At 38.3% G+C, this 27019-nt stretch overlaps 2 protein-coding genes across 2 annotated transcripts in view; both read left to right on the plus strand.

The window, feature by feature from the left end:
* The window catches only part of LOC126369611 (nuclear factor NF-kappa-B p100 subunit-like), a 331681-nt gene that overhangs the window by 191497 nt on the left and 113165 nt on the right, over nt 1–27019 (plus strand). The window lies entirely within an intron of this gene.
* On the plus strand, nt 169–3023 carry LOC126369722 (signal peptidase complex catalytic subunit SEC11A). The gene is made up of 4 exons (XM_050014301.1): nt 169–334; nt 418–677; nt 812–989; nt 2870–3023. The coding sequence occupies exons 1-4, from the start codon at nt 287–289 to the stop codon at nt 2918–2920; spliced, it is 537 nt and encodes a 178-aa protein (XP_049870258.1). The 5' UTR covers nt 169–286; the 3' UTR covers nt 2921–3023.

A 27019-nucleotide genomic window follows, 5' to 3' on the forward strand; every position in this document is an offset into this window, starting at 1 on the left:
TAAAACTTATTTTTATTATATGGAAGATACTGAGGATTTTTAATATTAGTTTTATTTATATTCAAGGCGTAGTTCAGTTTTTTGTTGTTTTTTTGTATTGCGTTGGTTGAATGATCACATGCCTTTGCATTACCATTGATTATAGAAGGCAGAAGAAAAAAAAATCTTCGCGTCTGACGTGGTGGTCTGTCGACCGATTTTTTGACAACACGGCGAAACTGCGAACGAAAGTAACCAAAAATCTCAAATACCTTTCTTATCTTAGTAATATTATAAATAAATAAAAATGCTTGACAGTTTATTTGACGATGTGAAGCGCATGAACAAGCGGCAGGTAAAGTTTCATTAAGCAATTTCGAGATGACGTTGATAACTGTGCCGGTTGTGTTTTAACGATGATTTTGTATTGGTTTTCAGTTTATCTACCAAGTTTTAAGTTTTGGCATGATAGTGTCTTCAGCACTTATGATATGGAAGGGTTTAATGGTGGTAACTGGCAGTGAGAGTCCTATCGTGGTGGTTCTTTCTGGTAGTATGGAACCTGCGTTCCACCGAGGAGATTTGTTGTTCCTTACCAACTACCCTGAGGAACCCGTGAGAGTCGGAGAGATCGTCGTCTTTAAGGTGGAGGGGCGAGACATTCCTATTGTTCACCGAGTTCTGAAGTTGCATGAAAAGTGAGTTTTTATTACACAAAAGTAAAACAGGTTTACATCATGGATTTAAGAGTGTTATATTGTTGCAGTTGTGACTTGAATAATGTTGAAAGTTACTGCTCATTAATGTAAGTGTATTTTTTATAACTTTTCAGAAACAATGGAACTGTGAAATTCCTCACCAAAGGGGATAATAACAGTGTGGACGATCGGGGTCTGTACGCACAAGGACAGTTATGGCTGACTAAAAAGGATGTAGTTGGACGTGCCAGAGGTTTCTTGCCTTATGTTGGAATGGTCACAATTTATATGAACGAATACCCTAAGTTTAAGGTGAGTAATAAAACATGCACCATGCTTCTTTGCTAATAAATATTAGTCATAGTTTGATGGGAAATTTAAGTATGATTGTTCACATTATACCTTAATATGCTGAAGAAAAATAATAAGATACCTACAATATTTCTATTTTGAACAGATAAGATAAATTCTATACTAAAAAAGATGTGTCAGCATGACTAAATCTTTTTTTTTCACATTTATAGTGAGGCTTTGAACACCCTGGGTGTTCATCAGCCCCATAGGTGCTTTTCACATATCCCTTAGGCAAAAGATTGGTCAACCATATAATACAAAGAGTAGTTCCCATTTGTTCTATAGAACTGACATCACTAGGATAAAATTGGTAAATTTTTTTCTTATTCTGTTCCATAGAACTACATACAAACCTCTCCATCCTGATTCACTCATTATTATAAATTGGGAATAAAATTTTCCAAATAGTTGTGTGTACATAATATTTTTCATGAATTAGAATAAGTAAATCATTTCAAGTGGCCAGTCGATAATCAAATCACTAAGGAGTCTTGTTATCTTGTTCTATAGAGCTATTTGAGAAAGCAAGATATTAATAGTTCTATGGAAAACTTGAGAAATGTTTTTTCTTATTTATCCCAGTGACATCAGTTCTATAGAACAAATGGGAACTACTCAATAAATATTTTTTATATATATTTAAAAAATATATATAAACTACTCAATACAAACTATGATCTTACATAATGGCTTTACATGATAGTGGCTCTGCCAATCAGCAATACCAAATCACATTAAATCTCTTTACCAATTTATTACTATTATATTTCCATATAAAATATGTTACCTACTGTTTGTCTTATTTATGTTGTCATTGTCACAACATGAATGAATTAACATTTTTATTACATACACACTTGTAGTACATTTAATAAGGAAAATCCTCAAACTAGTGTAATAAATATAGAATGTGTTAAGCACAATATTATTTGTGATTGTAATTCTATATTCCAGAATGGGATAAGTATCACAAAATCAATAATTATATTAATTATTTATTTAGACTTCCTAAACAGTAGGTAAAAAAGATAAATTATAGAAAAAGAAGCCAGTTAGATGATAAAAATCTGTCTCATATATTCCCTTTAACTGATTTACAATTAAAAAGAATAAGACAGAGTATGATGTTTGATTATGTTTATTGATGCCGTCATATGTGTGTATTTCTATACTAATTTTTTTTTTTGATACATCAATATAATATATTGTAGCAGTGTGGTGGAGTATACTCCATACTTCCTTTGACTGATTGAGGAGGCCTATGCCTAGCAATATATGTATATAGGCTGTTTATGGTATGTTGTAAGGGCCTAGTATGTGTTGGCTTCGGCTCTGCACACACTTTCCAGCCACCTGGGACTCCATAGTCCCGAGATATGGAAAGGACAACAGAAATATTGATATTTTATCATTTATTTATTTACATTTCATGACTTTACAGTGCAGCGCCAATGTGCCATGAAACTTTCAATATAAACTTTTATAATAAATTATAATATAATTAATTAGACATACGAAACTTAAGTGTTAACAATATAAAAACATACTTAATTTTCACACATCATTCATCATCTCACAGAACCTCAGACACTTGCAACACACATACGTCCACTCACTCACAAACAGATCACACTCTGGTGCTGATGCAAGGAGTGCATTAATCTTTCGAACGCCGGAACGCGGATCTCGACCAGACACAATGTAAAATCTATTGTGTCTGGTATCTCGGCATATGAGAGGTTAAACATGTGCATTCATCACATATCATCCCAATCAAAATGTTTACCATCCAGTAGTCTCTAGGATCAAGGTGTGAATGAAATCCATTTTTGTTTCAGTTTGCTGTGCTAGCGTGTCTAGCTATTTACGTGTTGGTGCATCGAGAGTGAGATGCACATGCAATTGTTCGCCAAAGATGATGGACGGAGTAACATTTGGCTCTATGGATGTATTTAATTTTATGAATAAATGAAGTTCTCTCTTCTAGTGTTATATTTGTATTTAATTTCCTAATAATAAAAGTTGATTGAAGTAGCTTGTGCATTTCCTGTTCAGCAAGAGAGTGGTAAAATACTGGGCTGAAAAAAATTGAATGCCATCGAAATGACAAGAAGAACAAGAGAGTAGATACTCTTGTTATGCGTATTTGATGAGGATGTTTAACACTGCGGGCGCCGACGGCTTCGACGCCATCCTGCGCATGTGGGGCGCATCCTAGCTCTCTGTTCGATTGTGGACGAGAGTCCCTATTTGCGTAACAGCAGAAGGCTTCACGCGCCCAAATGCATTATAAGTTTTTGATATTGTTCTTATTGTTTTCACTAGAAATAAGTCATTTTCTAACACATACGAGTCAATGGTTACGTGGAATAAATATTAGTATTATTTCAAGGTTACTATGAACTCTTGCTTCTCGCTTTGAGGTCGCGGGTTCGATTCGAATGCAGCATAGGCCTAAACCAATGATGGTCGAATTTGTTTTCGAATTCATGTTTGGATCATAATTGATTATTACGTGCTCAGCGGTTTATGTAGTGTATTGAGAAGTCTAAAACCTGTTTCGTTAGCATTATATAAAATAAAGTTTATTTTTAGACTCTTAATTAGTTCTTTGTATTGGTTTGCCATTGGATAGAGTTTTTTTTGGCATAACTTATTGTAGGTTTTTCCTCTGATGGCATTCATTACTTGGCTAGACAAATTAGGGGTGCTGACGGCTTGCACCCGGTACAAAAAATTAAATTAACAGGTCAGAGACAGATATTTGAAAGAATTGATCGACCTTAGCGGGCCCATAGTGATAAGCGCATAGTGCAAATCGACGACGTATTGGCGTCCTAAGTTTGGATAGAGTATACACAATTTCTTGCTTTTATTCCTTACTTCACTTTACAACTGCCTGGGATGAAACGCGGCTGAACGTAATTTTTCTTTATTCTTCCAGCAGATTGTCTACTTTAGTTCAGTTGCCTACCCCACAAGTGACACAACTTTCTTAGTCACGCCATCTGTACTGCGTTCGCGTTACTGCTGTTAGGGTTTAGATTACGTGCATGTATATGTAGATGGCGCCACCAGTACTGAAAATGAAAATAAAATGAATGTTCGAAGTGTCAATGCGTATTAATTAGAAGCCGTACTGAATAGTTTTATTTGGTACTTCTAGAATGTATCTTACGACGCATCAGTAGTGGTTGTAAGCTGTCTTTGTCTTTACTTTGTCATTGTCATTCTGTCTACATCTCTAGGGATCATGGGCGGAGTAGGTATAATGTACCTAGGTATTTAAGTACAGTGCGTCTATTTTCGTAATGTCTCTCAGCATTCATCCTATTTCAGAATACAAACCAATGCTAATTTCCATCTTCATCAATTATTGGATTTATCGAGAAGGTATCAGAATTTGAATTCGGAGCTAAGTAGTTAAGTAATAATTCACTTCAGAATTGTTGTTTTGTTTTGATTCCCGCGTGAACAAACAACTGTAAAATACTTAGTTCACTCACTACTTGTTCGGACAAATGAGGAAGGCCAATGGTCCTTCCAGAAAGCAGACACATACCACAAGTTGATACAGTTTGTGTATAGTTAGTTATTCTAAGGTTCGGCTAACTATAAAATATGCCTATACGTGTTTTTGTTGGCAATTTCCGACCCCATCAGACGTTAAAAACTTCCATATAAAAGTTTCGGTGATATATGTATAGTTTTAAAATAAAAAAATAACTGCTAACTTTTTAACTGTTTTATCGTTTAAAACTATCTTCACAATGAGTTTGATTGGCAACGATAACAATACTCGTGACTCACCTAGGTACAGTCATGAGCAATATCATGTATTTACCCACTTTAGAACCTTGTCGCACTATCATTATTGACATTTAATGAGACTTACGGTTTCATTTGCAAAAAAGTTAATGTGACAAGGTTTCAAAGTGTATACATATTAGTACTCTGGCTGATCACCTTTACCAATCATCTCACCAAAATCTTATCCACAGGACGACTCCGGACTACTACCGAAAGTGGCTGCAAGTTGTCTTCAGAGGGGTTAAAAACGCCACATCGAAGCAACTTATCTAAAAAAGCCATATAGCTATTTGACATACTTATCTAATTTATTCTAAATTAAAATAGCCTAATTTATTTTAAGTATTGCGCGCACTTACTTTTACAGGCGCAAATTGCAATATTGCTTTAGATGAATTGCTTCTATATGGTCTTTTCAGCCCCTTAGAACGGCATGTAATATGTAGATACATATGTATATGTTCTAGAACGGTAGAAAAAATACATAATTTATAAATATAATTTATCTACCGTACTAGAAAATACTAAAGGTTATATAGCTATTGTTTAAACATTAACGGTAAACGAACACGGGATATTACCGAACCCATTTCTCCGAGAGAAGAACGTAACCATCCCCTGCCTATTACTTTTACTCCACCTCACACATAGTTAATGAACTACAAAGGTTCACGAAAACACTTCAACATGTGTGAACCGTAATTGGCCATAACTATTTCGGTAGGTATAGGTACTAAGATATAAATACACAGCACAACACAACTGTTATACATACAAATCTTTTACAACAATTTCAATGCACGCGGGAAAGAGAACTGTAAAAATTTTAAATTCTGTGATGTGACATTAGCGTGGATAAAATTAGTGATGTTCCTAGTCTATCGATTTAGTTTTGACAGACAATTCTTCCCCTGCTGTTATATACTGAAGGTTATGCACATGACATGGCTATACGTATTGACATGGTTCATGTAACGATTACGGCAACGTAGCGCAATGTTGCTTAGTGGATACACTTATGAATTCTTAAGACAAAATCAACAAAGCAACACTTTATAAAGCCGAAAAATTAACACAACAAAATCCTCCAAACTTATCATCGCAGAAGGGACATAAAAAACGGGAATTTGTATTATTAATAGCTGTCTTCCGTTATTTATTTCCCAAGTTACACCTTGTTAACTTTGTAAAAGGCCACTAGGGAAATATGCCGGCTGGCTATGAATTCCTTCCTTGACCATCCGAGCCGAGTGTTAGGTATACTTTCCCTACCTCCTTTACCTATTTAAATAAAAGCTCCCAATCTTGAGCATAAAATATCACAAGCATGCATTATGCAAATGGATTTTTAGGTAAGTAGTTAATTGCAGACCAGGTACTAAATCGTAACGAATACTGAGGGGGATGATTCAGCGACCATGATTTTAATTTGATATCAAGTGGATTTTCATGTCGGAAAATTTATGAAAAAATTAGTGTTTTTTTAAATTATTTTATGTTCCATACTTTTGCGACGGAAAATTCCACTTGATATCAATTCAGAATCACGGTCTGAATCATCCCTCAAAGTTTTCGTTACGATGTCACTAACACCCTGTATATTATTTTAGACTAGCTATTTTATTTATTTAAACTTAAAATGTACGGAGATGATGAAGACTTTGAAGAGAGTGGAAGAAGCGAAAGTCGTGTGTCAGGAATGTAGTGGAATTCTGTGATCACTGCCTGCCCGAAAGCGAAATAGGCATTTTATGTATGTATGTTTATTACGTTCTTTGTCAGTTTATCTTACATAATTATACATAACCTCACGACTATATCCCAATGGGGTAGTAGAGGGCCCATCCATCGTATACCTAATAGTTTGTTATCATTTTTATTTTCCTAATGGCCCCGAATCCTGCAGACCCCTCCTAATATTATTTTAAGTTATACCCGTCATTTTCTTATCAGCTGAAAAGGAAAGGGACGGATGCTTGACAATTGTTAATTTTAAAATGAATGAATTACCCGAGAGAATTGAGTTGACTTGTGCTGTCAACTTAATTCTGTCGGGTTATTGGCCAATATCAAGGACCAAGTATTCAATATAAAATTTTGAGAGGGATTTTTAAATTTCTACCTAAAATTGACGTGTGTTTCATAAATTTTATGTCTGTCGATTACCCATCTCTTTTCTTTTCGGCGGATAAGAAAATGACAGGTATAACTTAAAATAAAATTAGATGGTGTCTACAGGAATTAGCACCAATGCCCTTGTTTTTTGGTGCAATACAGTGTAAATAATTGGCATGCGCTTTTTAAAAATAAATCCTGTATTTGTAGCGTCCCTAATAGTGAGAAAGCTTTTTGTATGGACCAATAAAGTATTGAAGCGGTGGTTTGGTTTGCCAAAACTATCAGTGATAGAGGTAGGTCGGTCCCACAGCCGTTGTAAAATAAACAAAAACTTGTGCAGAACTCCACTGCACTGTTTATGAATACGAGGTTCGCCCTGGGACCAAACGGACTGCAAAAATGATAAACTATACTGTTTTAAAGCGGCGGAAAAGTTGGAAATTAGGACGCCGATTATTTACCTACAAAAATAATTTCCGTATTTTACATCATGGTAATACACAAACATATAGACATGACAACAACACTTTGGGAGATACTTCTCTACATACATATATAACTATAATGCCTATTTCCAGTTGAGACCACGGCATTCCACTTACAACATCATATTTTTTTTCACTGGGTCCGCTTACCTAACCTGAAAATTTGACAAGTCCGGTTTTTTAAAGGCGCGACTGCTGTCTGACCTTCTAACCCAATACGAGTACAAGCTAGGTCACATACCTACGAAAATGCATTTCTCGGGAATGTGGTTTTCACAATGTTTTCCTTCACAGCTGAGCACGTTAAGACATTTATGATCCAAACATGAATTCGAAAACAAAATCGACAATCATAACAAATAATAATTCCACTCACAACATAACATAACAAATACTTTATTGCACAAACAGAAAATACAAAATACAAAACAAAAGAGAAATTCTTCGAAAAAGTACAAGAGACGGCTCTATTGCTAACTACGATCCCGACACACCTTCTCTTCTTCCACTTCATCAAAGACTTTATGGTTTAAGTACTCTTGACCAGGCCTTTCTTTAAAACATCCTGGACCCCATCCCGGTATATACGCCTAGGCCTTCCTCCAACCCTGCCACTTACACCCGTATAGTAAATCTTTTTCGAAAGTCTACTTTCATTCGTTCTCTACATGTCCGAACCATCTGAGCATCCCTTTCTCAAACCTCGTCACATTATGTTCTTTCATGAAAAAAAGTTATGTTTTCTTTTTACGACATTTGGGGGTACATGCTTAAATAAATAAATATCTTATTACTACAAACAAAGGGTATAAACAGGCTTCCTGACAGCTAATGATCATTCCGACGTAGTAATTTTACAGACAAACGCGTTTCTGTACGGGACGGTATTTTGTACATGAATAATAAATTAACGACCTGAACAGACAACCGTTTAGTTTGAAGCTAATAATTATGATTTCGGAGCCGAAGCACCATTTGAATGAGGCCATCGCTTATACCTGTAATTGTATCGTTGTTCTAAGATAAATGTTGTTCGGATGATGTTCGGGCGACGATAAATAAGTTACTTGATTCACTGAACTACGTTTATTAAAGATTATTTTGGTCTTTACATTAGCAAACACATTAGTACTAGGCTATAACTTATCGGGCGTGTGTGACCATCACTAATTTAAGAGCCACGCTCTTGTCGGTGTAGCATTCTCCATGCTACTTTTTAGGGGAAAATATGGTTTTCCTCTTGCCTTCCGCCCCGCAGTACTCTGTCTGACGCGAGTGGGATGTCGCCCAGAGTAGTCTATTTCAAAGCTGTACTAGGACTCCGGTCCCCCGCCTCTAAATAGTACCCACCGTCTTGCTTTTTTGTAAAACAATTACAAAAAAGCAAGACGGATGTTTGTCGAAATGACCATAAGGTGGTGGTGGACGTCCTGAGATAAAAGGGCCTCACTCAGCACAAGTCGCGGCGTGAACCACGACGCTGGTATTATGTGGACCCTGTTGGGTGAGGCACGAACATCGTATTTCATAAACATGTGTTAATGGTGTATATATTCAAATTCAATTCCAAAATATACATTATAATATATACCAAATTATATTAATAGAATTAGAGTGTACATAGACAAATATTATCGCAAAGATGTAACGTAAACGTAAATACTTAAGGTTAGAATAAAAAAAAGAAAGTTATTAATATAGGTAAAACTAGTAAACGAATGTAATAATATAAACAAATACGAATTCCATGAATGTGTATTGTGTAGTCTGTCTGTGTTAGTACCTATACATCGCGCGCTATATGTGTTAGTACCTATATATAGATCTGTCTTTATTTAGTAATAATCAGAATTTCATAATTTATCTTTGACCCAGGAAACTACCCAATTTGCTTTTGCTTCCGCTTCCTACCAGGGGTCCGAGCACCTACCTAAATTAGGCGAAAATTGTCTACTGTCGGAAGAATAACAGCTCCGTTTGACTCTGCGCCTCTTAAGATGTATCTGGTGTCTGCAACACAGTGTGAGAGAGATTTAAGGCAAAGTAGGATCGTGCCGACGGGCTAATTAACAGACGCTCACAGGCCGCCTTTAAACTCCACTAAACTCCACTACACAACTGTTAAGACCGTGATTCGCCTCCACTGCACAGCCAGTGATGTGCCGTGCTCGGGAACTTTCCCACTTTGGGAACATTAGAAAAGGCAGTAAAAAAGCGCAAAACTTATGTAAAAAGAGTTTTATAATCTAACCTTTAGGCAGATAGGAGGAGCTTGAGGAGCTCGGTGGCGCAGCGGTAAACGCGCTCGGTCTGCGATTGTTGAAGTTAAGCAACTTTCGCAAAGGCCGGTCATTGGATGGGTGACCACAAAAGAAAGTTTTCATTTCGAGCTCCTCCGTGCTTCGGAAGGCACGTTAAGCCGTTGGTCCCGGCTGCATTAGCAGTCGTTAATAACCACCAATCCGCACTGGGCCCGCGTGGTGGTTTAAGGCCCGATCTCCCTATCCATCCATAGCGAAGGCCCGTGCCCCAGCAGTGCGGACGTTAATGGGCTGATGATGATGAGGCAGATAGGATTAGAGTACAAGAAAGAACGATTTGAAAAAGAAAAGCAGCCCGTGTCCTGTGGCGAGGTAAATCGTGGACCGGCGATTGGTTCGACGAAATAAAAATACAAATATGCTGATGAATTTGATTTGCGTGTAATAAACGTTTAGGGCACTGGAGATTACAATATTGTTTGTACGATATTTCACGATACAATCACGTAAATAAAGTTGGCGTAAGAGTCGACTAGTGAGTTCGGACATTGAGCAAAGAAGAAAGAATGACAGTAGAGAGCAAAGACAATACGTCTACATAAAAAGTCATGTTATTAATCTATGGTCTTATAAGGGTGATGCATACACGGTCAATTTCTAACATGTCCTGACTATTAAAGAGATGTTACAATGGGAATATTCCCACTTTGGGAAAATTCCCTGGAATGGTACATCACTGAACAGCGTTAGCTAGAGACGCGAGAAATAATTCACATAATCCCGACTTTCGGGTGCAGTTTACGGATTTTGGAGTGAAAATTGTCTCTGAAGGAACGTTATTTCGGAAGATTGAGTAGGTATCTTGTTAAAGCATCTTTAATTTGTGACTTAATGAATGTCTACTTCCACCAATGACTTATTAATTTATCTTAAAGTCGTAACGCCGCCAGTCCTTTTAAAATCCGTACTCCATTGTTTTACTATTGTATCTAGAAACCTCGGCTTTACGAGGTTAAGTGAAGTTTTCACTAACATATTTAGGTCGACCATTATAGACGATGATACGGCTCACCACCCATCACGTTGGTGTATCAAAAAGCTCGATGAGACGTGGGTACTTAGTTCATCTTGCGATGGATGTAACTCGGATTACACCAATTGGGATATAACTAGTCGTGAGCCTATGTTATGTTATGTTGAAATTTGCACTTTTTACACTTTTTATTAAATTCATTTCCTATAGGTAACTAAAGGTTTCCTGGAAGAGATTGCTACCTTAGCAATAAGGCCGCCTGTTGTACTCCCAATCTAATTACAATACCTAATCTATTTATAATATGATTTAAGTGGAATAAAGAGTTTTTGTATTGTATTGAATTGTATTGTAATTTGATTTCTGTAGCAATAAAGAAAAATAAAATTTTTAACAAAAAGAACACCGACTTCAAACGCAAAACTAAAAAGCAATAAATAAATTTACTTCGCACACAGTAATAAGTTACGTATCTTCAATTAGTTAATTAATTTAAAAAAAATATACGGTCGAATTGAGAACCTCCTCCTTTTTTGAAATCGTTAAAATCCCAGTATAACTTGGGAGACAGTAAATAAGCATATGAGAACTGCCAAGTTTCAGAATTTAAGCAAATTCTAAATTTATGTGACGTACCGCGGTATTATAACGGCTAGGGTCATGATGAAATTATTTCACACTGAAATTTGATCTCTACACTGTACAAATAAAGAAAAATCTCAATAATAACTTGGGAGACAGTAAATAAGCATACGGGAACTGCCAAGTTTCAGCATTCAAGCAAATTAAAGTTTCTAAATTTGTGTCACGTACCGCGCTATTCTTCAAAGTTCATCTACAAACTTTATCGTTTCAACCAAGTTTGTGCTATTTGCTCGAATGAACAAAGCAAAATATTCCATGCAACAGCTCGTGCAGCCCAATGAATCATAAAGTTGCAGTAATAAAGGTTCCCGCGATAGTTTTATCGCCAGACGGCGTTACATGTTATTCTGTTCAACTCTTAACAAGATAGACAATTAATTTCTTACTCTAAGTTCCTCTTGCTACGTTATTTATTTACCTATCTTTTTTCTAGGAGGTAATATGAACTCGTCATGTTTATGTTACTAATAAGTTTCAGAGCTTAAGGATTTCAGCGCACAGAATCTGTACTCGGTACCGCACGCGTTGCGGGTGTGAGAATATCGGTAGTACAGTCATGAGCAATATAATGTACCCACTTTAGGACTCTGTCGCATTAACATATTTGACATTTAGTGAGACTTACAGTTCAATTTGTCAAAAAAGTTAATGTGACATGGTACCAAAGTGTATACATATTAATGCTCGTGACCGTACCTAATCTTTAGTAATGCTCGAACTTCTACAACACCCATCCCGCGCTCACTACCTTAAGTTCTCTCACCCTAAGGTTGCCTGGAATAAATTGATGTTAAACAAAAGTCCTCCTACTGTTTTAATATTATCTGCGCTCTCCATTTGTCCGGCCAAGTAGTTAATGCCTTATGAGGTGAATCTACAATATCTGTTTGGAATTGTCCTATCTGTGCAATAATCATTAGCTGTCTGGGAACTGATATTAGACAGTAAAATTACTAAATTTTAAAGGACGTCTCTGAACCTGATCGGCCCGGTTCCGAAGTTTTTCTTGCAGCTTCTTTTCCCCGGCTGTACAGCTTGTGAGAAGCTGTAGTAGTTTTAGGCGGATGAGACGTTCGTTATGTAAAAGATGACGATTCAAAGTGTGACTATGTTACCTACTGAATAAAGATACTTTTGAATTTTAATTTGATTTCTCAGCTTCGTTCTTCGTGATATATTAGACAACTTCCAGACCAGCTTCAGTTGACAGAATACGGCTCTAGCTTTAAAAAAAATACATAAAGAATACCTACCTTCTACCATAGTAATCATACTCATACAGTTTCCAATCATAATCATATTGTAGGCGTAGAAACCGTGGCGTGACCAAATACAGCTCGTCAACATAATATTATGCGAAATGAGAAAGGCCAAATGAGTCCCTTAATATAATACGGGCTTTATTTGTGGGAATGGCGTTATTATGGAGCCAGCGACAGCATTTCACTTACCTGCGCCTGATTCTGGGTAGGTAATTTCGTATTACAGACATTAAGCTCAAAGCTCAATTTTAACGGTCTCCGTGGACTAATGGTTGGTAACCTAAGAGTTTTGGTCTCCCAATCTGGTCCCGAATACGATTCCCAGTTGGGACATAATATCAGATAAATAACGGCCTCTGTGGTCCAGTGGTTGAGTGTTGGACTCACGATCCGGAGGCCCCGGGTTCGAATCCCGGTATACCACAAAAATCACTTTGTGATCCCTAGATCACTTTGATTAGGACATTACAGGCTGATCACTTGATTGTCCGAAAGTAAGATGATCCGTGCTTCGGAAGGCACGTTAAGCCGTTGGTCCCGGTTACTATTTACTGATGTAAGTGAGTAATCGTTATATGAGCCATGTCAGGGGCCTTTGGCGGGTCAATCAAAACCCTGACACCAGGGTTGATGAGGTTGGTATTCCACCTCACACCTCAAGAAGAAGAAGAATCAGAAAAATGTGATACCTAGTTTGGTTAGGACATTGCAGGCTGATTGTCCAAAAGTAAGATGATCTGTGCTTCGGATGCACTGATCCCGGTTACAACTTCTGATGTAAGTATGTAGTTGTTACACAAGCCATGTCAGAGCCATTGACGGTTATATAATAATTCTGACACTAGGGTTACTGAGGTTGGTTATCCACCTCACAACCAACTCGATAGACGAAGAGATAAGCAGGGTCTGCTCAGGAATTGTACCGTGCGCGGCGAGAATTATATCGAGGGCTTCGACCAATAGATGTAGCAAGTGCTATCTACATAGATAATGCGAAAGAAGCCGAAGCCGTCGATAATTCACGTCGCGCGGTGCGGTGGCCGTGCCGCGTGGGTAGGTTTAGTCATTGACCGTAGAACTGACACGATACATCTTCTATCATGTGGGTTGTGAGGTGGATTACCAACCGCATCAACCCTAGTGTCAGGGTTATTATTGAGCCGCTAAAGGCATTTGACATGACTCGTGCAATACAAAACTAGACAGTAGCTAGGTACTATTCAAAATGCAACTGTTGACTTTGTTAGTATAAATTAAATTGCTATGTATTTGTACCCACTTTGTTATTTACCTTTGCTCTAATGTGTTCTGGAAGGTAACAGCACATACATAAACTGAAGTATGGTGTAATTTCCGCGCGCATTTCGGTCGCGTATAAACCCAGCTCGATTTAAACTTTGTTACAGCTTCATCGGGTTTTATTTCACGTGCGATGGTTATCTTTATGGCTTAGTGTACATAATGACGGAATATATAAAATGTCTATATTCCTTCTATGCTGTCTTAACTGTCTCCTAAACAAGCGCATTAAAGATCCCTTGGGAACAATATGAAAATCTACACGGCTTGCATCCGTCCGATCATGCCCTATGCAAGAATGATCGGATGATGATTAGGGGGATCCCTACCATTATCCCATTTCTCACAGAGTCTGCTTACCTAACTTGAAGATTTGACAGGTCCGGTTTTTTTACAGAAGCGACTGCCTGTCTGACCTTCCAACCCGCGAAGGGAAAACCAGCCCAATAGAGGTTAGGTCACATATCTGCGAAAATACATTTCTCGGGAATGTGGGTTTCCTCAAGATGTTTTCCTTCGCCGCTGAGCAAATGATAATTATTTATGATTCAAACATGAAATATGATTGATTATTTATTTCAATATGATAACATTTTACAATCGTCTCAATGCGCGGTAAGAATTAGATCTGTAAAAGTAGGTACGTAAAGTACGTTCATTAGCATAGCTATTATCAGTCGATACTAGGTGGATCGATCGATTTTTTCTATATAACAGTACCTATTTAACTACTTAAACTTATTTCACAAAACTGATTCACAGTTGTCAATACAAATAAAAGCTATCCTATGTCATCTCGTCTCTATCCTTTAATATACAATTAAGTAAATAAAAGTTTTACATGAGTTTCAACTTATTTTATACACAATACCTACCTAGTAAATGTTCACAATTGAATTCAGTGGTTACTAAGTTAAATAGAGAGAGAATCAATGATAATTTTCTGTCGCCAAGACTATGAAATAGTCCATTCGTTTTTTGTAGTGTACCTATCTAAGTATATATTGTACCTACACCCCACTGCTGGGCAAAGGCCACCTTTTCTCTCCAGCTATAGTTCATTATTCAGTAAAAAAATAAATACTTAAGATTATATATAATAAAAGGCGTTCTGTAGGGCTAACAAGCGCAACAACGTGGTAAAATATTGTCAAGGTCATTTTATGGACTCTGACGATATAATTATGTCGTTCTATCGATTGGTGTTAATATATGAATACACGCATGTTAGAAAACCATACTTATCGATTTCGACATCATTGATTGAATCGATCGATTATTTTACCACGTGGCGCATGTTAGATGTTAGCCCTGTACACTTACTTTATCAACGTCATAGAATAAAGAATAATAGCGGAACGGTAATTCTCTGCCCCGCACCAATTCGTATCGGGCGCCGCCGACCTCACGCCCTCTGGGGACAGATTAGGTAGTTACTACGTACGGATCTAACTTTAGTTTTAATTGGCCGTAAGCCGCTAAGGAGTGAGCGGGAGAGCGCGCTGGTCTTGTCTCACTCGCACTTACGCGTTTCGCGACTTACGCAGCACACGGTATTTTTTTTATATGGAGTGTCCGGGATGTGACTACTTTACGTACAACATTCAGTGGAAAATAGTACTTCTTATTCAAATAATGGTGCTAATTCCTGTAAACGCCATCTAATTTTATTTTAAGTTATATCTGTCATTTTCTTATTCGCCGAAAAGGAAAGGGACGGGTAATCGACAAGCATAAAATTTATGGAACACACGTCAATTTTAAGCACAAATCTAAAACATCCGTCTAAAAATTTTACATTGGTCATTAACCCGACAGAACTATGTTGACAGCACGCGTAGAACGGTTTGCAAACCAGCAAGATACCTTTTTGGTTCGCCCGGGTTATTCATTCATTTACTCATTCTTCCTAAAATTAAGAGCTGTGAATCATCCGTCCCTTTGCTTTTCGGCGGATAAGAAAATGACAGGTACCTATAACTTAAAGTAAAACTAGGAGGTGTCTATAGGAATCGGGGCCGCTATGTACGGGTCTAACTTTAGTTTTAATTGGCCGTAAGCCGCTAAGGAGTGAGCGGGAGAGCGCGCTGGTCTTGTCTCACTCCCACATACAGGTTACGCTACTTCCGCGGCACACGGTAAGAATGCTTTTTTTATATGGAGTGTCCGGGATGTGTCTACAGTGGAAAATAGTACTTTTTATGCAAACAATAAATTCTTTAACTTGAAAATTATTTAAATATGATAAAGGCGAGACTGGACTCTGATGTTTTTGGCCGCTTCCTGGATCTGCACGTTAAACGGGTAGACCGAGGGATGGGCTAATTATTATAAAATTTCCACGCTATATCATTGTTGTTACTAACATAGTTTGTAAGTTACATTGTTACTAACAAAAATGGGCACTATTAGTCTGAAATAAAAGATTTTTATTTTTTATTTATTTAACACAAATATCTACAGGCGTAGGTAAATATGTAGTTTGTAAACAAAATTGAAACTCTCCCGGAGTAAAAGATCGATTTAATAAGTCCATAAACTGTCTTCCACTGAGCCAATCTCTCTTTATGAGTCCCTTGGCTCCCGATCAGACGTAGGAAAAGTTACCAATGGTTCGCGAATCTACAGCCAGAGCCGAAATTATGTATTGAGATAGACAATACGGGTTGAAGCGCCGACTTTGGACATAGAGGTAGTAGAGTCAGTAACTATAGTATTTTTTTATTAAATTAACTGCCTACATACGTCCCACTGCTGGGTACAGGCCTCCCCTCAAACAACCGGAGGGGGTATGGAGCATACTCCGCCACGCTGCTCCACTGCGGGTTGGTGGAGGTGTTTTTACGGCTAATAGCCGCGACCAACGGCTTAACGTGCCCTCCGAAGCACGGAATCATCTTACTTTTTCGGACAATCAGGTGATTCAAGCCTGAAAAGTCCTTCCCAAACAAAGGACAGCCTCACAAAGTGATTTAGACAATGTTTCCATTGGGAATCGAACCGGGACCTCCAGATCGTGAGCCTAACGCTCTAACCACTAGACCACGGAGGCTGTTCACTATAGTAATATTATATATCAATGCTTACCTATGCATATTAGAATGCAAAAGTACCTGGTATTCTGGATATACAGCCATTTAGATTAAAATAAGGCAGAGAGTGGTCGAGGAAAATCTATACGACAGAATAAAGAATAATTCTATACATAGAAAGGTAACACTTTTTTTGACGTGATTTATTCTGGATTTACCGAAAATGGCACCGGACAAACGGATAGCGCTGAGGGCTACCTGGGTTAAGCCGTTTGTCCCTGTTACTACTTACTGATGTAAGTACGTAGTAACGGCCAACGTGGCCCAGTGGTTTGAGCGTTCGGCTCACGATCCGGAGGTCCCTGAGTAAAATCCCGGTAGGGACATATTGTAAAAATCCTCCAAATTTGTGATTCCTTGTTTGGTTAGCACATTACAGGCTGATCACCTGATTGTCCGAAAGTAAGATGATCCGTGCTTCGGAAGACACGTTATGCCGTAGGCCCGGTTACTACTTACTGATGGAAGTTAGTAGTCGTTACATGAGCCATGTCAGGGGCCTTTGGCGGCTCGATAGTAACCCTGACACCAGGGTTGATGAGGTTGGTATTCTTACAACTCACTAGAATAAGTACGGAGTTACTTGAGTCATGTCAAGGGCCTTTGGCGGCTGAATAAACCCTGACCTAGGGTTGATGAGGTTGGTTCGACCTTATAACCCACACGATAGAAGAAGTATCTATAGACAAAAAGTGTGAATTACCCGTCATAGACAAGCAATTTTCCGGCGGGTCCTGCCCGGACAGCTTGATCCCGGCTTGATGGCTTTATGTGCGGGGAATCCGATAGAGACAGCCACAAACACGTTGTATTTGGCATTCATGTGCTTTGGACCACTGAACGATGTTTGCTTTATAGCTTAATGCTCAAATGTACCTACTGAGGGGTTAAATAAAATATAAAAGTAAGCAATGCAAACAAATCTCAAATAGCAATATTGCTTTTTTAGATGAATAGCTTAACGCCCTGATGGGTTACTATAGAACCGCGCCGAGATTTCTATGTGAACGCGTGAATACAAATGCGCAACACTGTCTTCTGTTTTTAGTAACCGCGTGAGAGCCTTCAGGGCTCCCCATTTGTCCGGCCAAGTAGTTAATGCCATATGCGGCAAACCTACAACAGGTCACGTCAAAGAACAATGTCCTTGGTACATAAGTACTCGTATAAGCACACCCCGGAGACTTCATACAACACACCTTGTTTAACACAGACACGTACACGCGCATCTGGGTCGTTCTTCTTTTTTATCGACAATAAAAAGACATTTTCTCAATTTATCGGATTTAACATCTTTAAAATTACAACGGCATTAAATATTTTAAAACATCATATAAAGATGTGTCTGTAGAGGACTATTTAGTGGTTCTCTTTATCTTGGTAACATACTTCTTCTTTTTAGACGCATTCCAAAAAATATTGTGATAGAGTGGTCCTTTTCATCGGAGACAGCATTTCAATTTACCACTCTGTCACAGAATTTTGTGAAAAACAATCAAGCTACTTTAAGGACTAATTGAGGGACCGATTAGTATTTTGCTTGTATTTTGAGTATAATAAGATATATATGATATATATGTATGTGGGATTTTGGGTTTGCTCAATTAAACAGTCAAGTACGGTTCAAACACTTATTTTTATTTTAACCTCCGCGTAATTACACCACCATCGTTTTTCGTCCGCCATCCGCTATCCCCCCTCTCCTTCCCTTCTCACTCCTTCTATCACTCTCACTCATTCACACTCCTTCACTCAATCTATCATTTCTCTATGCATCCCTTCTATACTCTATACCTTCTGTACTACTCATGTTACTCGTCTACTTCTCACACAATCATCTCAACTCACCTGTCACTCACTCAGCCACACGCCTACACTCGGCTGTCCTGACATAAAGCTTGCCCTCAAGCTTTACAAATGGCTCTACACCAAAACATCAATGACTCTATTACAATGACTCTATTACAATGACTCTATTACAATGACTCTATTACAATGACTCTACTACATTGACTCTATGACAATGACTCTATGACAATGACTCTATTACATAAACAAAACATTCTCGTATAACAACTCATTCATACACTATCACACCTCCTAAAATTCTCGTTACAATTATAAATCTTAAAAAAAATACAAAAACTCTATAGGCAAGTCAATAGGTATTAAACACTGTTACACAATACTAAGTCTTATCCACCCTAGATATTCTCAAAATATTTTAATGCAAAAAAAAAAGTTACATTCCACACCAAAACTCGTCTAAGAAACAAGACATACCTACTACAACTTATGTTTAAACTGAAACACCTTCAAATATATTTTTTATAAAAGAACATCTAAAACAAAACTATTTCCTTCAATATTATTTAAACAATACAGCTTGTGTACTTCGACAACAATCTAAACATCTAAATATCAAACAAAACTAGATAAAGTTCTCATATGTTGTAATAACAAACTAACTATAAAATTCAGTACAAGTAAGTCTTATCAGGGAAACTATAAACACAATAAATGAATTTCTTAACCAACAGTCTTAATTATTTCAATAAACAGTCTTAATATTCATTATCTTACTTATGACATGTAAAAATTTACACCCTAACTTTTACATAACAACTCAGGCAAAAACAAAGCATGGTTACTGGGTCTGAACCTCAGTATAATTTTAAAGAAAATACTAATTAAAAGTGATGTGAAATAATGAAATAGTAAAAATAAACCTCTTCAAGCCTCTCTAGCCAATGCCATAAGGATACATCTGCATGAAGTCTGCACTAGCATCGGACTTCTTCATCTTCTCAACGTCACAACAATCTCTCCATCTGACTTTAATAGACTTACAGGGTTCTAATAATTTTGGCATTAATTTCATACTGCTCCTAAACTGAGTCCTTTTAGCTGCTCTCTCTCTTTCCTGTGTACTTTCCTTTCTAATCCTATCATAATTCTTCTTATTTTCTTCTTTTCTTTTCAACTTCTTGACTTTTCGTTTCAATTTTTCTCTATTGTACATGTAATTTTGGTTTTCTTCTCTTAATAACCATAAATTGGTGCTGCTTTTCCTCCTGAGTAGCACTAACGGGTTAGCATCATTGGAGGTACTGACTTTAACACCTTCTTCTCCAAGCCACTCCAGTCTTTCTAACTCAACCTCTTCTTGCTCCATGACTGTCAAACGTCTAAGTCGCCGGGGAACAGGCATTTCATCCTTCAAAACATTCTTCAACTCTGTAGGAGATACTCTCGTCTTCGTCGGGGTATAGGAAGTGTCCAAGGACTCAACTTTGTCTTGTATGGAATTGCTCTTCACTTCACAACCTAAAAAGTCAACCTCAGCAGGAAAATGTTTGATTTTTGTTGACCACGAATCGTCAAAAGAAGGCAAAAAGGTGACTTTGTTGTGATCCAGTAACATGACAGTTTTCTGCAGTAATTGTTGACCAATAATCATATCGTACGGCATTACATGAATTGGCACAATATTAAACTTTACGTCCGTAAAATATTTACCGTCTATTGTCACAACAGTAACAAAACAATCACACGATCGCACGTCGCTTGCGCCGAATCCCGATAATATCACGTCACACTTCTCTGGTTTATCGATGTTTAACTTCTCATAACACGTCGCAGACATTAAGTTCGCTTCACTTCCCGTATCAATAAGCGCGCAGACCGTTTTTCCATTAACTTGTACAGATTTTAACGGCCGATTTCTTCCATTAACTTCTTCGTTTATCATCATAACTTGCGAATATGCACCGGTATGTGATCTGTCAAACTCAACTCCATTCTTCACGTCATTCTCGTTCATCTCAGTGTTGCCAGTATTCGTATCTAAATTCCTACCATTTTCTGACACTTTAATGCACCATTGTTTCGCCGACTGGACCGGTCTTCGTTCACTCACTTGCTTTGCCGACATGTCGCATTGCGACAGGGGTTTCGCCGAACCGCCAGATGTCGCTGTCGCTGCTATCACCATTGGATTTTTCGGGCAATGCAATGCAATATGGCCGAACAATCCGCACTGGAAACATCTTAATCCTTTTCCACGATGTGGGCACTGTGATGAAACATGATTTTCTTCGCCGCAATTATAACACTTCACACGTCTATCTTCCTGTCTTCGTCTTGCTGTATTATTATCCTGTTCTCTCGTCGCATTATGTCGTTGCTTCACCCTTTTACAGACATGTTCATAGATTTTAAGCTTCTCTTTCAGGTCTCCAAACGTCGATACGCCATACAACATAATCTTGTTGTTTTCATAGTCTTGTATACCGTCTACAATATACTGTATAGTAATGTAATCAGGTAATTTTCCTCTTCTGCCGAGCTCCTTCATAGCTAGCATATACTCGTAGCATGTTTCGTTATTCGTCTTCTTCTTCGTACTTAGGATTTCGTGTAATTCTTTTTGGTTAATTGTATCAGAAAATTCCTTCATAATCGCGGTTTTCAAATCCTCAAACGTCTTGAAAACACGCTCCGACTTCAGCCATAGCTCCGCCGTCGAACACAATGATCGCCTCGCTATAATAAGCTTTTGTATAGGTGTCCAGTTGAAGATCTCGCCATTATCTTCAATTTCTTCCACCCATCGTGACACAGTATACATCTTGTCATTTCCCGAGAATTTAGGTATGATGCCGTCGTACATCATCGAGTAATTTGGTACAACCGGTACCGATTCTGGATCTGGTTGTCCACGTCGTCCGCCCTTCATATTTTCCGTCGTCATGATAATCGAAATTAATCGAGCCGTCTGATCGATAATTTCGCGTCTTCGTCGTCGTCTAACTAGCCACTCGGTGCCGTCTGCGCCTCGTGTCCGTCGTGAAAATTTTCGCCGTCTGCGAACGTCGTTGTCCCACCGTATCCTGTCCAATTAATGAGCACCCATCCCGGACGAGCCCCCAAAATGTGGGATTTTGGGTTTGCTCAATTAAACAGTCAAGTACGGTTCAAACACTTATTTTTATTTTAACCTCCGCGTAATTACACCACCATCGTTTTTCGTCCGCCATCCGCTATCCCCCCTCTCCTTCCCTTCTCACTCCTTCTATCACTCTCACTCATTCACACTCCTTCACTCAATCTATCATTTCTCTATGCATCCCTTCTATACTCTATACCTTCTGTACTACTCATGTTACTCGTCTACTTCTCACACAATCATCTCAACTCACCTGTCACTCACTCAGCCACACGCCTACATGTATATTTTTGGACAATGGAAACATGAAACAAAATTCTAAAAGGTAACTTATCAGAAGCAGAAAGAAGGACAGATCATTGTCGATAAAAAAGAAGAACGACTCATCTGTGTGTGTGTGTGTGATGTGTGTGTACGTGTCTGTGTTAAACGAGGTGTGTTGTATGAAGTGTCCGGGGTGGCGCCCTTACGATTGAAGACTAAAGTAAGACCGAAGGGGGTGAGGTAAACCTAGCTCAGCCGCTGGTGGGGAGCGGAGAGTTGCCGTTCTATACGTAGCATTATTCCATATTCTATGCCTGTGCTCAGCAGTGGGACGTATTATAGGCTGTTTATGTTTTTTTATGTATAAAGAAACTAAAAGTCTTAACACCATTTTTACCACCAAACCCAAGTAGTGTGATATCGCGGCGTTTTATCTTAATAATGAAAACCTTTCGTCAGTGCGGCGCACGTCAAAGTGAGTGGATCTCGTGAGGGTAACGAGCCCTTGAGCATGAGATGAACGTTTTTGACCGCCGCTGAATTGTACCTTGAAATTAATATTAATCAGGCGTTTAGTAGCTATACTTATATTCGACATTTAGCTAGACTTACAATTCAATTTATGAAACATCATAGAAAGGAAGATAGAATGAACGAGAGGAAAGGGAAGACCAAGAAAAGTTTGCATTGAACAAATTAAGAAGATCGCGAACGTCATGTTTTATAAGAAAGTCAAAGGTAAACAGCAAAAAAATGTACTGAATACTATTAGCCTGTCCCTTCAAAGGGAAAAAGGAAAAAAATACACTTCTCATCAAAAAAATCGAAACACTTCCGTTTTCATTGTTTCTGTCCGAATTTAACACAAAAAAGAATTCATACGATGAAAAAAAATACATAAATGTATAGCTGGCAGTTTGGCCATTACAGTAATAAGCGAAAATTCTAAATTCAAAATTAGAATTTCATTTGTTTATCTTATAAACGAAATGAATCACTGTTTTGAGACAAATGTGTGTTTAGGGTTGGAGTACATTTAGCGTTTAAAAACTAAAAATTGGCGCCTATCCTTAAACTTTTTGTTTTTTATTTCAATACTGTGACTTTGGGACGTCTGAAAAAAGGTTTTTTTTCTAAAACGTATGGATACTTCGCCCACAGAAGCCGCCCAAGTTGTGGCATTGCTGGATTCTGGCCTTAGTCAGCGTGTTGTGGCTGCAAGACTGCATCTAAGCCTGTCATCTGTTCATAGAGTCTATAAACGTTATAGGGAGACTGGTTTGTTCACGCGCCGTTCAGGATCTGGCAGGAATCGGGTCACTTCTGAGCGAGATGATCGATTTATTGTAACAACTTCTTTAAGAAATCGACGCCTTAACGCTTTTCAACTGCAGCAGCGGCTTCGTGTTGTACGAAGGGTGGCTGTAAGTGACTCTACAATTAGAAGAAGGTTGAAGGATCGTGGACTGGTACCGCATAAGCCAGCAAATGGGCCGAAATTAACTGCAGACCATCGAAGAGCGCGCCTTAACTTTGCACGTGAGCACCTAAATTGGTCATACCTACAGTGGAGCAAAGTTCTCTTTTCTGATGAGTGTAAAATTATGCTGTATGGTAACGACGGAAGGAACAAGGTCTACAGAAGAGACGGAGAACGCTATGCACAATGCTGCATTGAAGAAAAGGTCAGCTATGGTGGCGGTTCGTGGACGGTTTGGGGAGGAATCAGCGCCGACGGTAAGACAGAGCTTGCTTTCGTGTCTGGGCCACGTCTGCCTGCACTAAACTGTCATCGGTACGTCGAAGAGTGTCTCGAGCCTCATGTGATGCCCTATGCACATTTTATTGGCAACGGCTTCATATTCATGCACGACGCTGCTAGGGCTCACACCGCGGGCGTCGTACGAGATTATCTTAACGAAGTCGATATCTCTATTATGGAATGGCCAGCAAGAAGCCCGGACATGAATCCCATTGAACATCTGTGGGATGAATTAAAGAGACGAATTCGAGCAAGAGATCCTGCCCCAGAAACACTTAGCCAGCTGCAAGATGCAATCCAAGAGGAATGGGACAATATACCATAGCATGTGATCGTGACTCTCATCCGATCGATGAAGAACCGTATGGAAGCAGTAATTAGAGCTCGGGGAGGGAATACAAGTTATTAAATAAACGTTTTTTAGCTTTTTTTTCATTTACGTGTGTTGTTTTATCCATTTCCTTTATACTCCATACGGAATAAAAATGACTCATTTAACAAAATACGAAACCTATGAAAAATTCATTTAAATTTAGAACATTAACATTAAGATTTGATAAGCTCATATTACTCACTATTAAACGACATTTAACATTTATTCCTAAATGCACACATTTTTCTGATAATCCTGACAAAACGTAAACTTGCAAGGTGTTTCGATTTTTTTGATGAGAAGTGTATATAAAATGTAGTCAAAGAATTGGCCTTTGATAGACAAGAATGGCGAAAGCTATACCGACAAGAGCGTGGCTTTTAATGGTAATGACAGTTTAATTTATCTGCTATACTTTTTTGACAAAAGATATAAGTACTTAGCTAAAGTGTAAAGTGCATAATTATTTACTTACTAACCATACGTGTCATGCCATAGGACTTCCTCGCAGTACCAAAAGTGACTGCATCTTGTCTTCTGGTCGTTTGTGGATGTTTATGTATATATACGATAAGCTGCAAAAGTCCGATCAGTTTCTTGCAAAGTAATAAATTAACTGGTTGCACTTAAGGCCTCCTGGTTACATGTCGTTTCTGTAATAGACCAAAAACACCTACAAAAACATAAACTTTATAACTATGACAACTAATGGTTCATAATTTCACCATTGTTTACAAATAATTCGCTGGGCTCAGTGACTGAACTTTTGCTCTTTACCTAAGTGCGCATTCTTCTTCTTATCGTGTGGGATGTGAAGTGACCTCTTCAACCCTGGTGTCAGAGTTATTACTGAGCTGCCAAAGGCCCACATGGCTCATGTAACGACTATATACTTACATCAGTAAATAGTAACTTAACGTGCCTTCCGAAGCACGGGTCATCTTACTTTCGGACAATCAGGTGATCAGACTGTAATATCCTAACCAAACTAGGGATCACAAAGTGATTTTTGTGATATGTCCCTATCGGGATTCGAACCCGCACCGATGCGAGTGCATTGCAACAAATATAAAGTAGCTATATTAATTTTTGAGATTAATTACTTGTTGTGGCCATCAAACCCCCCTGGTCAGAGCGGTGGTTGATGGTTTAGCGGCCGTAACTAACGACAAAAACGTGCTTTCCATAATACGGAATGATTTTATTTTTCAGACAATCAGATGATTCAACCACACATGGGGCAGTTTTACAAAGTGATTTTAATGTCTCCATTGGGTATCAAACCCGGGCCTCCAAATGCACAATCCACTAGACCACGGCGGCTGTACGTCAAAGCGAGATCTCGTGAGGGTAACGAGCCCTCGACTGGGGCTTAGCACGAGATGCCTTTGATGGTCGGTCGCTCTTAAACGACATCGGAAACTTTTTGACCGCCCCTGAATTACCTAGCTGAGTTACATTGTATTTAATATTAATCAGGCGTTTAGTAGCAAGAGTTGGAGCACCAGATACGGGAGATCCTAGGTTCGATTACCGGTGATAAAAAAGTATTACTTATTTGTATTCGTTCGTATTTTAACATGAATTGGTCTGATTTTTTGGGTCTGATAACTATAGCATACTGAAATATAGAGTATATTTAAATTAGCCGAAATTTTCTACATGTATACATAACATAAACAAATAGGCTATTTACGTCCCACTGCTGGGCACACATCTTTTCTACCTACTGTTAAACTCTGGATACAGTGCCTGTGCCACCTTCCTAACCTTTCGAAAAATTCCACTTCTCTATTCTAACACAAATGCATTTTGTTAAAGATTTGGATAGAAAATCGGTCCAGGCGTCTTCGAGTAATCGGGGAGTATACATAAAAAAAGATCCCGACGAATTGAGAACCTTCTCCTTTTTTGAAGTTGGTTAACAAACAAAGAATTTTATTCATAGCATATTGGGCCGTCTTCGTATTAACACCCGGGCGTGGTAGTCTAAAATAAAATCGTTAATCGCGCAATAATCAAAGTGTGTTTAGATTTTTGAAGCTAATTAACAATAATCAGGCGAATCTGATGAGATTAAATTGGATTGCGAATAACACGATAAAGCGATTCCTCGTCGTCAACCGTTCCGTCAAGAGTGTGCCCACTTTTTTCCATAAAATTACCACAAAATATTAATAATTATCTTAAATAAAACTAACCGATGCGCCGTCATCTTCAATATAAAATATCCTGACTAAAAGTATATTGACTTACGTATTCGTAACCACAAGGTTCATCAATACGTGTCCATTCATAAGTAAATAACCGGTCCATTCTCCTTTAAACCTACCTCTACACGGATGGTGAATAGAAAATGCACACTCAAATCTTTTATAATTCATTACCTCCGGAACCTTATCGGTTGAAGCCGTAAAATGTAAGCAGCGGGTTTCGTTAAAAGCTGCTCTCAGAATTTTAACCGGCCCTGTTTGATCCGGCAATTTTTCTGCCACTTATATCCGGCAGACGTCCAGTGGTCGTACGGCATTATTAATTACGGGCGGCCCAAGCATTTAATATTTCACCTGAGTGCAGGTTGCCCTCTACCCGCCTTAATCCCCACTTAATTCCCCATATTTCGTCGTTTCCACCGC

The sequence above is a fragment of the Pectinophora gossypiella genome, chromosome 9 (assembly GCF_024362695.1).
Source record: "Pectinophora gossypiella chromosome 9, ilPecGoss1.1, whole genome shotgun sequence".
Taxonomy (NCBI): Eukaryota; Metazoa; Arthropoda; class Insecta; order Lepidoptera; family Gelechiidae; genus Pectinophora; species Pectinophora gossypiella.

Excerpts from the sequence above, each read along its gene's own strand:
- LOC126369722 (XM_050014301.1), top strand. The coding sequence starts at position 287 with ATGCTTGACAGTTTATTTGACGATGTGAAGCGCATGAACAAGCGGCAG. Across the intron at positions 335-417 it reads AGCGCATGAACAAGCGGCAG|TTTATCTACCAAGTTTTAAG; the intron begins GTAAAGTTTCAT and ends ATTGGTTTTCAG. Across the intron at positions 678-811 it reads GTTCTGAAGTTGCATGAAAA|AAACAATGGAACTGTGAAAT; the intron begins GTGAGTTTTTAT and ends ATAACTTTTCAG.